This window comes from Diospyros lotus, chromosome 7 (assembly GCF_014633365.1).
Source record: "Diospyros lotus cultivar Yz01 chromosome 7, ASM1463336v1, whole genome shotgun sequence".
In the NCBI taxonomy this organism is placed as follows: domain Eukaryota; kingdom Viridiplantae; phylum Streptophyta; class Magnoliopsida; order Ericales; family Ebenaceae; genus Diospyros; species Diospyros lotus.
The window spans coordinates 29513930-29527598 of record NC_068344.1 but is presented as its reverse complement, the minus strand read 5'-3'; the positions used below and the strand labels follow the sequence as shown (position 1 = coordinate 29527598).

The 13669-nt window shown below is 33.1% G+C and overlaps 1 protein-coding gene and 1 long non-coding RNA gene across 2 annotated transcripts; one reads left to right on the top strand and one right to left on the bottom strand.

Annotated features, from left to right (window-relative positions):
- Nucleotides 1-5456: 5456 nt before the first annotated feature.
- Nucleotides 5457-7885, bottom strand: LOC127806616 (protein SUPPRESSOR OF MAX2 1-like). The gene is made up of 3 exons (XM_052344003.1): nt 6966-7885; nt 6075-6378; nt 5457-5986 (listed from the first exon to the last, which is right to left on the bottom strand). Exons 1-3 carry the CDS (start codon nt 7727-7729, stop codon nt 5585-5587), a joined length of 1470 nt encoding a protein of 489 aa, XP_052199963.1. The 5' UTR covers nt 7730-7885; the 3' UTR covers nt 5457-5584.
- A 923-nt stretch (nt 7886-8808) lies between these two features.
- LOC127806510 (uncharacterized) lies at nt 8809-11193 on the top strand. The gene is made up of 2 exons (XR_008024429.1): nt 8809-9364; nt 10582-11193. It is a non-coding gene; the product is annotated as an uncharacterized LOC127806510 (long non-coding RNA).
- Nucleotides 11194-13669: the final 2476 nt, after the last annotated feature.

The window sequence follows — 13669 nt, the reverse complement described above, 5'->3', positions numbered from 1 at the left end:
TGATAAGAAAATGTTCTCTTAAAGAGAATGAGAAATAACAAAAAGAAAAGGTGAATTGAAAGCCAACTGTTGTTATTGTTATTTTTCTGTCTTCAAAGTTTTGATATCAAGAAAGATAGTGAAGTACTTTAATTTTCTATCTTTTATACTCTCTTATTGTAATTTCTTAAATCCCTTGTGAGTTTTCATTCACTTTCTTTGAGAGTTGTTTGAGTTTCATTGTAAGTTTTTACCCAAATATTTTTCCCTTTTGAGTTTATTGTAAAGGTTGTCTTATCTTATGAAAAGCTTTGTAACAGATACTGTTTAGCACATACAAGCAGGAGTTCTAACTTAATTTATAAAAGATGAGGTTATATCTTGCATTATAAAACCTGTTCCAAATTATTCTGTCCAAAATTTTCCTCTCTTTTTCTTTGTCTTCTCTTATTCTTTAATTCACCTACAATCTCGAACATATATATGGATAAATCATAAGTGAAAACTCGAAAAGAAAGCCTAAATTAGCAGGTGATCAGATTATTGGAGAACATATGAAGTGCGAATGGTAATGGGGATATAGAATCCAATTTCTTAGTAGTGTACACAACGAAATGCACAAACTACAAGTTACTACAAGTTCGATGTGCAGCACTGATTGGTCACTTGTAACTGCTAATGCCAAGAAGGGAAGGGGAGGGAAAGAGAAGAGAGGGAGCAGGCGAAGATGGCTAACATATTCCAAATTAGAAGTCGAATCCATTACCTTATATTTTTTAAATCTAAGTCGGATAAAAAGGCAAATGTCATTGCCAGTTTAATAACTGTAGTGGCACTAGAAATAGAAATTACCCAATTAATTCTACACACTTCAAAGATATCGAGAATTCCAAAATCTCGATAGTTGTAACAGTTTAGTTCCATCAACTAATTCAGCATTAATATTCTTCATGCTTCTCAAAGACGGTTCTCCACTAATTCAGCATTAAACCCAGTTTATAATAAAATAGTTGTTATACTTTCACTTGTCATGTAACAATTGTATATTAAAATTTTAAATTAATTTGTTATAATTTAGTCCCATTGTTAAAAATTTTGCCAAAAAATTATAATGTAACAAGTATAAAAAAATAGAAACATGAAAGAAATAATTACTAGCCAAACTATCGTCATTGATAACGCTGTTAGAGACTCATTAGTAGAAAAATTTATAACTAGATCTTTATTCTTCTTTGAAAATTACTACATTTTTTTCGAAGTCATTTTTCCATCGACATCCCAAAAAAATTATGTTAAAATCAAAAAATTCCTCTTTATGTCTTATCAATATTTTATTATAAATTTTATATATATATGTAAAATTATGTGTGTAGATATATATTTGTGAAAAAAATTTAAAATATTAAGCACAGGTCATCAACAACAGCTCTTTTTTTTTTGTTTTTTTATTTTATATATAAGCAATATGATAATTTTTTGATAGAGATTAATGATTTTTTTAAAAAAAATTAAAAATTATGACAAGATTAAAAATTTAATAATTACTATAAAAAATTAAAATACAAGGATTATTATATTAAAAAATATAAAATTAATGAACTAACTATAATATTTACCCATTTTAACATATATTAGGTGACGGAATAAATGCATCTCTGTAAGTTAGCAAAAAATTCTTGTGGTACCCCAAACTTTCAAACGCCCTATTAGATATCTCTATTTCAAAAAAAAGAACTATTAAATCTTTTTTAATTTATATCAAATTAAATGTATCCATATACTTTATCAAAAAAACCTCTATGACACCCTGAACTTTTTTTAAAAAAATTTAACAAGTGAAACTATTAAACACTTTTTAAGGAAGTTCAAATGCAAGTACAAAAGTGAATTTAATTTAATACAAATTAAAAAAATAATAATAGTTCTATTTTTTTTAAGTTAATATTTCTAATTGAACATTTTAAAAGTTTGAGATTCTACAAAACTTTTGTATTAAAGTATAAGAGTACATTTATACCTTTACCCACATATATTTCACAACTATTATCGTAGTGTATCCAAATAAAACATCAACTCAACCGCAATCGATGTTTCTATTATATTCTAGAATTTTGAGATATATAAAAAAAAGTTAATTGTCGCTTTTGTAATTTAATTTTTTTTAACACCCTTATCATATTCTTTTAATTTGGGTCCATTTTGATCTACATTGATAATTTTTTTTTTTCCAAATTCACCTTTAAATTAAAACCATTTGAAAAGTTAAGCAATGAATTGAACATAAAAAGAGTTAAATGGACTAAATTAATTAAGATGGAAAAAATTTATGGACCAAATTGGCATTTTATGATTCATTATGATAAGTGTAAAATTTCAGACTCAATAATAGCCTAATCATAAAGTAATTGAAAAATCAATTTCAGTCAATAAAAATAAGTTTAATTAAATTAGATCTTATTAGAAATATGAAACGGAGCACGTTGCCTATAAACCAGCTTCCTCTCATTCCTGGGGTTGAGGAGGACCTTGTGGCTCGGCCCAGACTTGAATGTGAGCTGGGCCAAGTTGGCCCGCACGATTAGGCTCAACGGTATATTCATCAACTGTTGTGTGTGTGTGCGGGTATATGTATATAATATTGGCGGCGGTTACTACATATTGCATGTAAAATAAAATATTATCTGCATACGCAACAAATTGCTGCTGGTGCCGAACACAAACTAAAAAATAAGGGAATCTTATGGGTATTTTTTGGGTTATATTTTAAGTTATATAATGTATATAAAATGACAAAAATATATTCCATTTAAGATTATGAGATGTATCACTAAAATATTCCTCACTTAAGGCAGTGAGACAGTGTGAGGTGATGAAGTGCGATAAGGTGTAAGGGATATTTTTATTATTTTATATATATTATGTAATTTAAGATGTAGTCTAAATAATAATAATACTATAATTCAAAAAATAAAAAAAGATGCCTCAACGGGTATAGCCCAGCAATTAAGGACGAGTACGTTTTGATCCCGAAGAGTCTTCACTATAGTCGTCATATAGTTAGTGTAAGGTCCACTCTTTGAATCTTTATCCTTGAATTTCGTGATCATCTTCTACTGCATAAATATTGGGATTGAGTGCGGGAGTCTCGGGGAATTTCACCTTTTGATAAAAAAAAAAAAAAAAAACTCGTGAGCTTAATTGGCCTAGCCCGTTTAGCTGATCCACTTGGTAATGAGTTGGCTTTACGTGATTCTATTAATCCTGAGATAATTGGGGGAAATTGAAGTCATTTTCCTCCTGATGGCTGAGAGGGGCAGTCCTTTTCTGCAATGACTACATCACTTTTGTATTTTTTCGATATATATTTATATTTATTGAAACTATCATTTTTAGAGGCTTTAATATTTTATGTGATGATTAATATTAACAATAATTATTTATTAATCAATAAATAATCACTAATAATTTTCTAAACATTAATACATAATAAATAATATTAAGAGTCATCAGTCATGCAACGCTTTTTTATTAAAAAATATTATAAAAAATTATGTATCATTATCTCTTTTTTATAATATCTAATTTAATAAAAATATGATATATATGTTATTAATCGTAATTATTAACATTATTCATACAAAATATGATATAACATATCAAAATTAGGTGCTGAAATAATGCGGGTGCTAAGGCTTCTTACTTTTTTACGTCATTAATAATGACACTCCAATGTGATTATCAACCATCCATTATGTCCCATTGACTACCCCACAGCTACCTCACCACTCTCACCTTCAAACATGATTGTCTAATAGCCTCTCAATAATAACAGTATATTTTTCTTGATTTAAAAATATGGGCTCTCGTTGCTTTTAACAACTCAAACATATATAAAGTTCACGCAGATTTAGGTTTTTTTTTGGGGAGTTATTCTAGTGATCAATAAAGAGTATTAGACGAATTGAGTTCTGAGATTCAAATTCACTCTCTATGGAGTCACTATGGATTAGATTCAGATTTATTTTTCATATTAAGGATTCAAATTTATTCTCTGTGTAATTACTGTACATTAGATTCAAATTTATTTGTGTGAAAGACTGACGGAGCAATGCCGCGTGGAGGTAGAAGGCTCACGCGTCGTAAACTTTTTTTTCGGAGAAGAAGCAATAACAGTATCTAGAGAATAAATATCGACTAATTCTGTGTCAATAGCCACGATAATACAGAGAATACAAGCGTTATTCGAAATAATTGGACGTAAAACGTCTGCATAAAAAATTATGAGACCGAAAACTTCAAGTAAGGCATCCCAAGTTCACGCATATTTAATTATATATTTATACTATCAATTTGATATTCCTTTTGCAATAAGACATAACATTATTATTAGTGGAAATACATATACATGCGCGCGCGCGCCAAAAGTAAAGTTGCAAGTGGTGGCTGTTAAGTTGTCACAGACTCAAGAAAAGTTAGCCTCATCTTCTTTTTAGTTTGGTAAATTACACTTACAACCCAAGAGGTTTGACAAAATTATAATGACATTTTTTATATTTGAGAAATGACGACAGTAATTTTTTAATTTTATAACTTTAGTTACATTTTTTTATTATTGTTAAAATTATTAATATAATAAAAATATTATTATATTTATTTTTTTCTTTATCTAACAATTGATTAGAATTTAGTTATGTATCAATCTTTTATTCTCTATAACTTGATAATGATTTTATTTATCATACAAAGACATAAGAGTCAGAAAAATAAAATGTTAAAGCATTCTAATCATATTAAAATTTTTAATTTTTGTAAAGTAACAACATAGAAAAAATTATAGTTAAAATTGTAAAATTAAAAAAAAATGTTATTTATTAAATATTAAGAATTCACCTACTTTTTTTTTTATCAAATCATAAGTGTGTTAAATGTAATTCACACTTTTAATTTAGATTTCCAACCCATTAGGCAACAACTAGTTGCCTATAAAAAGAAATCCTCCATTTCCTTTTTTTTTTATTTATTTTGTCAACTTCCAATTGCACGTTATATAGATGGTCGATTTGTTCTTATTTACTTTGTCTTTGCCTTGGTTCTTTAATACATTATTATTATTATTATATATATAGTTTAATTTTGTATAAAATATCATCACAACAATATTGTTTTAATAATTTTTTTATAACTAGCTAACGAATTTTCTTTTTCAACGTGTGAATGAACAATATATCGCCACGTAGTTTAGCAGTTAAGTTGTTAAGATTAAAGAAATTGAATTTTAATAACATCATTTCACTATTTGACAAGATTGGCAATCAATTCATTATACAAATCACAAATTTAATAAGATGAGATCATGAACTTAGATTTTTAGGTAAATGCATAAATTCAATCCTTAATTTTTATCTTTTTTTTCTTTAATTGTGGCACTCTTAACTTTGCTCGATTCTAATTACACCATTGAACTAACAAATGTCATGTCATATGAACATTTGTATAATTTTGAAATTACAATTGATATTCGAACGTGTCTAATAACTTGAAGTCTATTGTCTTGAGATTTGGATTAATTGTACAATTTTATTGTCAATATTAATGAAGACATAATTTAAATTTTTGACACTATTTTTGTTTCGATTTTATCTGTAACATCATCTTTATGGGGTTTCTCTGCGGTGTTGTCGCTTACTTTTGTAGGCCCAAGAACAAGGTCTGTCCTCACTGGACTTCTGGGAGGGCTACCTGCTCGCTCTGAAGGTTGGTTGGCCGCCGGATTAGAATTCAATTGCAAGGCTTCCCCGAGAGTCTTCATTTGTTGCAACTTCTGCTGGAGAGGCTGGCGAACAAGAAGTTTCGGATTGTACAATCCTGTCATCGACACAGAGGCTGGACCAACTCTTTCAGAGCCAAGATTGTTATGGAAATTAGGGTGAAGTTGCAAGCATGTATCAGCCCATTTCTCCTGTAATTCTTGAGATTTCTGCTTGAACACCATTTCCTGATCCTTGGTCTGCAAAAAATGATTTCAACGGAAATAATGAAATCTATCGCCAAAATACAGTCTGGCACTGTCGAGCTCATAATTCAATTGAACATACCTGGGACTGGTCCACTGTTTTAGTGTCACCGCTAAGTGCTTTGGCATTCTGCAACCACAGTGGAAGTGCTGACTGAGCTACTACCTCTGACCCGACTTCAGAAGAGGATTTCTCGTATACATTTGCAACCAGTTTTGCTAGCTCTTTCTCGTAGCTGTCGGTGCACTGTGGGCAACAGCTCATTCTTCGAGCAGGATCTGAGTTTTCAGATGCACGCCTCGACAAAGCAGCTGTCACATTTGGGAAGCCCTTCAATGGGCTTAGAGACTCGACCGAGCTGCTAAGAATTCCATGAGGCCCAGGCCTAAAAGTTCAGAGAATCCACATAATAACACCGAGTGAGATTAGGCATCAAAAGGGGAAAAGAAGGTTTCATTGAGAAATCTGAACCTCCACCCCCTAGAGAAAGAAGAATCACGATAACTTTGCAGGTTGAAGAAACAGATGGCAAACATATAGAAATTTTAAAAGATGAGAACCAGGGAAAACGTTCCCAACGCACCAAAAATGGAGAAAACATGAACCTAATTGGAATAGAAACTAATTTGGCTGTGACAGAGCCTCTTAAGTCGAGCAAAGTTCACCAAAAACATTATCAAACATCCTTGGTAATTAACACAGACGTACTGCACAAGACAAGAATCTGAAAGGAGAAAAAGAAAAAAGAGCGGGGGAGAACATGGATCTTCCAAAATTAAGTTCTGGATGCTGCAAGCTGTGGATGATAGTATCTACTTCCAAATTCCAGAATATACAATGGAAACTTGTATTTCTATTTCCGGATGATTTGCGAGTATAGTTAGGATTCAAATTAATCAGTTAAAGTAAACCTAAAAATTGATACAAACGCATTGTAAATGGAGTTAATGAAGAGAAGATCACGGGGTATACCTCCTAAACATTCCGGGAAGAGGCGATCTCGAAGCAATAGGAACTGCCTGCAGATCCCAGTCATTCTCCATTGTAGGATGATACACTTGACACCTCAAATACGTCTCACAGGTAGCAGTTCCAATCAACCAAAGCCTACCACTGTCCCCAAATCGGACCACCAGCTTGGCCATCTCCGCCACGGCCGCCCTCCCGGCCTCATACTCCACCTGCTGGTGCACCGCGCCGGAGCAGGGAACCCCCAACCCGGCAGGCTGCTGCTGCTCCACTAGCCACTTCAGATCACCCAAATCAAGAATAATGCCTCCACCGCTGGAATTCCCCATTCTGGTCTCGATTAGGGCCCCCAATTCCTTAATCCTCGTCGGAATTTGAGTTTTATCAAGAGTGATCTCTTTCTCAATTGGGATCACTTGGGCACTCTTGAGCGGTCCTTCCCCGAATTCCCCTTTCTCAATTCTCCTCAGAAGCTCCCTTATCACCGCCTCTGGCTCCGACTCTCCAACCAAAATAGGGTTCTTCTTCTTGCTCCTCAACAACACATCCCTAATCTTGATAACCTCCTCGTTTCTTTGCTGCCCTGATTGAGCCGAATTCCCTTGCTGCAACCGGGGATTCAAATAGAGATTCCGACTGGGGATGGGGACCGGATTGGGACGGAACCCTAATCCAACTGGGGCCGGGTTTATGTTCTGCGGTTGGGAATTCAGCGATTGCTCAATTGTGGCCTTCACGGCGGGGCTGGAGAAGCTGGCTTCGCGCATGACGCGGCTGACGCTCCGGTCGTCGAGAATCGAAAGAAAGATATTGATTCTTTCTTTCTTTCTTTCTTTCTCTGCCCTTGCTCTGAACTTGGTTTTTCAGATTCCTCTATGATTGAATCAATATCTTTCTGTCAATGGTTCCGAGTGTGAACTCTTCTACAAAATTCACCTTTAAGTTACAACCATTTGAAAAGTTAAGCAATGAATTGAACATAAAAAGAGTTAAATGGACTAAATTAATTAAGATGGAAAAAGTTTATGGACCAAATTGGCATTTTATGATTCATTATGATAAGTGTAAAATTTCAGACTCAATAATAGCCTAATCATAAAGTAATTGAAAAATCAATTTCAGTCAATAAAAATAAGTTTAATTAAATTAAATCTTACTAGAAATATAAAACGGAGTACGTTGCCTATAAACCAGCTCCCTCTCATTTCTGGGGTTGAGGAGGACCTTGTGGCTCGGCCGACACTTGAGCCTCCTTACATGCCATGTGAGCTGGGCCAACTTGGCACGCACGATTAGGCTCAACGGTATATTCATCAACTGTTGTGTGTGTGTGTGTGGGTATATGTATATAATATTGGCGGCGGTTACTACATATTGTATGTAAAATAAAATATTATCTGCATACGCAACAAATTGCTGCTGGTGCCGAACACAAACTAAAAAATAAGCGGAATCTTATTGATATTTTTTGAGTTATATAATATATATAAAATGGTAAAAATATTTTTTATTTAAGATTATGAGATGTAAATATTACTCATTTAAAGCAATGAGGCAGTGGGACTAGGATTAAGGGATATTTTTATTATTTTATATATATTATGTAATTTAAGATATAATCTAAAAAATACTAATATTATAATTCAAAAAATAAAAAAGATGTCTCTCAAGCGTTATCTAACAGTTGATGATGAGTATGCGTTGATTCCAAAGAGCTTTGATTGTAGTTGTTAGTGTAAGATCTCGTAATCGTAATCGAATCTTTGATCTTAGATTTCATAATTAATCTCTGTTACGTAAATCTTGAAATTGAGCTCCAGCAATCTCGAGGAATTTCACCTTGGAAAATTCTAGACAGCCAGAAAGAAGTTACAGACGGGTTTACAGAAAGGCCATCATTTGACAAAATTACCCTCAGTTTTTGTTAATATTTCATAGAAACCATTGAAACCCTGAAACCCCTTCTAAGTCTAGGCTCTTTCAATTCCCGCCCGAAGATTGAAACCCCCTTCCTCCTCATCCTTTCAGTAGCCGCCCGAAGATGGTCGTCAAACCCCCTTCCTCATCATCATTTCAGTAGCTGCCCGAAGATGGTCGTTCTCGTCAACTGAACCGGAACACCAGCATCTGTTGTCTCTCTTAGCTCCGTCGACGAGACCACCAGAACACCAGGAGCGGTCGTCTCTCTCAGCTCAATCGCATCACCTAGCAGCAACCGCTCCCAATCGCATCGCCTAGCAGCAACCGCCCCCAATCGCAACAACCCACGAACCCCACAACCATCTGGGGCCACCACTTGTTGCAACTACTTCGCCCCCACCTGCTGGCCACTACATCCCTCATCGTCGGCCAACGGTCTTTGAAGCCCCCCACCAGCTGGCCAGTCGCACCTACCTGAAGAGGTAAACATTTCAGACATTTAATTTGTATTTTCATAAAGAGATAATATGGCTCTCATTGTGATATTTGTGATGCTGTGACTGACATATTACATTAACTTATATGGCTCTCATTGTGATATTTGAATGCGGCATAAACACCAATTATACCAAGGAAGAGTCTTGTAACTAATAATGGCTGCATTTAGAAAATAATTAAAGATATAGTAATGGCATGGGAACAAATAACTGTCATGAATTATATGAAAATAGCAATAAAAAAATCACAAATCACCTTCTCCTCTAAAGATGATGAGGCCAATCAAAATCAAAATAGGATGAAGCTGTGCAAGGGAAAAGAAAAAAATAATAAAAGAAAACACACATTAGATTCACAAGCTAAAGACTTGCCAAATTGCAAAGTACTAAAGTAAGAAAATAGCCACGTAGGACGAGTTTATCAAAAATCTAAATGTATTATTATCTAGCGTACAACGTATGCCTCCTTGATCCATTATCAACTGCAAAACTATTATAAGCTTTGTAGTATATGTGGAGAATCCAGGTAATAACAAACAAACATGAATCAAATCCATTTAGTACCCACACATTAAGAGAATGTTGCAAATCTATGTTAAATGACTTGTGAAGATTCCTCTTATGCATGCATAAAATGAATCTTGATGATTCTTTGAGATATAACCTACACTAGGGAATATCTATATCTGGGAGGTATCTGATTATTCATGCCATAACAGTCAAAAAACTAATCTGAACCACACCTACAGAGTATACCAATACTACTCTTCTACCTTACATTAACCTATATTATGCATGCATAATGTTTTTTTTTTTTTTTTGGTTGAATGTGATAAATTTTGACTAAGTCTTCTTACTGAAGGCTCTGCTTGCTGAAGGACCAATGTGATATCCTATATTGAGCAAAAACAATATATATTTACTCTAATTATGTGACATTGCCAATGGGAGCAATATGGTTTTGCTTTTGATTAACCCATGGTTCATTGTTAAAATCTCTCCTTATATTGCTTACCCATCCAAGCATTGATGAGCTTTTAAGTTAGATAGGTTGATATGCATAAATTAAGCTACATTAATTTGAAATCATAGTTTTGGTTGAAACATTTTAAAAAGTGAAGTACTTGTGTTATTATCTAATTTTATGTTAGTTTATATTAGACGGTTGAAATTGTTGAACTATTATTTGTTTGTGATTGTAGACATTGCAGAATTTGACAATGACGGGAAAGAATAGAGGAATTTGTCATAGCTGTAGACGTTCTGGTCACAATTTGTCGGAATGTCCCACAAAGCAACATTGCCCTTCATGTGGACAGGGGTTTGTGAAGTGGATGGAGGTAGAGAAAAATACGGTGAACAAAGGACGTATGTTTTTTTGTTGTAGTGCTGATTGCAGATATTTCAAGTGGGCTGACGAATGCCCTGAAAAGAAAGCTGATGCTTTTGGAGAACAAGTAAGTGAAGTGATGTATGACGAAGGTGAATCAAGTGGTGGTGTTTCGGCCAAAGCATCTAATGAGAAAGATGTGGAGCTGGCTCGCTTAGTTCAACGTCTTGCTCGCATTTCTGAAGAGAAAGATGTGGAGATATCTCTCAATCTAACAATTCGCAAGGGAAAAGGAAACGCACCCTCTTGAGCTTGTCAAACCTCGAATCTACTAAAATGATGTTAACATGTGTTGTTAAATTAGAAATGACCTTTGTCACATTGTACAAATACGTTAAGTACTAACTAGTATAAGAAAGTAACATGACTATTTTCTATTTGTTGGCTCATCAAGCCATTAATTCTCAAATTGACTTCTTTCGATCTTTGTTGGCTCACTTTAATCCCTGAATTCACTTTTAAGCTTGCGTTAAACTTTAGTTTAAAGATAGACATGTAATATCTAAGTATTGCAAAGTAGATCAAAATATAATTATACTCATATTTTACATATGAAAAAAATCAGCAGGGTAAATTGACCCACTAAATGCTCGATAGACCCGCAACCGCCTTGCTTCCATGCGCAGTGCATGTGTTTGTGATCGTTAGTCATGGCACAATCTCACAGTCATGTTCTCTCATTTGGGGGGCTAAGCCTATGTATATTCATAAGCAACTACACCTATATGATTGGATCTCCTACTTGTATTAAACCTATATAGAAGAAAACATATGTAAATTAATTTGAATATGATGGTCATGTAACTGTGCAAGTCCATATATTCAGCAAACAACATCATTTAGATGAAATCCCTCAAACCATAATAACATAAAACAATCTATCCAAAGAAAGATTGAAAGAATAAAGAAAAAAAGCAAATAACATGGCACAAGACAGAGAGTAAACTATAGTGAGTGCTAAAATGAATAAATCACTTTGAATTGGCAGATAGCTGTATCAAAGCTGAGGATGCATAGTCCATGACATAAATAAAAACCTAATAATAATCTTGCTTCCGTATAATATAGACGTCGAGATAGAAAATCAAGATCTCAGTTTGCCCCTACTTTTTTACACTTCAAAATTGAAACGCTGCATGAAGTTCCTAATACAAAGAACACTTGGGCAGAGGGTTCACGTACAAGTTTGCCCCTAAAACAATTAAAAACAACATTTCTCATACGGAAGTTCTTTGCTATTAATTCTTCCTCCTAAACAACGATGCTTCACTTGTATTCCAAAATCATATTGTTTTCTGGAGCCAACCCCACACAAGCCCTTAGTATGTTGTCGATTTTCACGCTGCTTCTTTGCATTTTGGTCCTGGATGATATGGCTTAAGATGTTCCTGGATAGAAAATTCAAACAGATAAAATATCAAGTCAGGGAAACTAATTAATTAAATTGCAGCCAATGGTATGTTGAATTTGCAAGTTCCATATTTCCAAAAACAATAACAATATGAAACCAAATAAATCCCAGTCTCTTTCTAGGCATCCAACAGTGGACAATGAAGTAAAATGGCAAAACCAAATAAAGAAAACCATTAGAAAAGTCCAGTCAGAGCTACCAACCAAACCACCCTACACCCCAAACCACCCCGACGATCGCATCTACATTTGTAACTATGGCTGCTTTGATTACACAGAAAATAAAAAAAAAATTGCACAAAACAGTGAGTTCATATCAAAAACATATTTTTAACCACGATAATCTGTTGAGATACCTTAATATGTTCTCGGGCCATATCAAAAACAAAATTGCACAAAACATTGAGTTCATCATAAACAAAATTTCACAAAACAGTAAATAAAATCATCATCAATGAGTTCATAATAAACAAAATTGCACAAAACAGTTAATAAATAATGAAACAAGAAATTGAAACAAAACCAAAACAATACTCCCTGTTTCACTCCAATGAATCGTCGGCGATGGAGAAGACAAATGCGGAGCTTCAAGGCTCAGATCAATCGGTCCAAGACCCACTAAGGTGAAACCAAGAATCAGTCCCAATGCTTGGTTCTTGTTTGAGCAGTGATTAGTGGTTAATTTTATAAAAATTTTGTTATAATTATATCCTTCTTTTGATCTTAAAAATAGTTTAAATTAGATATTAATATATATTTTATGGTTATATGCAAGTTTAAATTGAAAAATGAATGAAATGAAATTTTAAAGTAAAATTTAATAATAATAATAATAATATATAAAATTATATATAATACATATACATCATTATATGCATTCATGTAATATATATAATATAATATAATATATATATATGTGCCATGTGTAATACATATATATAATATATAATTTATTAATAATATTAAATTATTTTTATTTTTTTTAGGCATGAAGAATTAAAGCCCATGAAGACTTAAAGTCCATGAAGAATTCAAGTCCATGAAGAAATCAAACCCATGGAGAAATCAAGCCCATGAAGAATTCAAGTCCATGAAGAAATCAAGCACATGAAAAATTAAAGTCCATGAAGAATTTAAGCCCATGAAGAATTAAGCCCAATTTGAGCAACCCATGGAAGATATTATTTGGAGAAGGCCCAAGGATTATTTTTAATCCTAATGAAGATTAAAAATCAATTTATAGAAATCTATTTTTATTTTTTATGTGAGAGCTTTATTAGGTGTGTTTTTTAGCTAAAATCCACTTAACTATTAGGTGGATATTATAGCTAAAATCCATTTAACTTTATGAATGCTTTATTAGGTATGTATTTTAGCTAAAATCCATTTAATATTAGGTGTGTATTATAGCTAAAATCCATTTAACTTTAAGTGTGTGAGTGCCCATTAGATATAATTATGTCTAGTTGAATAATTGAAATTGTGTGGTT

Coding starts and splice junctions, on each gene's coding strand:
- LOC127806616 (XM_052344003.1), bottom strand. CDS start 7,729: ATGCGCGAAGCCAGCTTCTCCAGCCCCGCCGTGAAGGCCACAATTGAG. Junction 6,379..6,965: donor CTTCCCGGAATGTTTAGGAG/GTATACCCCGTG, acceptor CTGAACTTTTAG/GCCTGGGCCTCATGGAATTC. Junction 5,987..6,074: donor AAACAGTGGACCAGTCCCAG/GTATGTTCAATT, acceptor CATTTTTTGCAG/ACCAAGGATCAGGAAATGGT.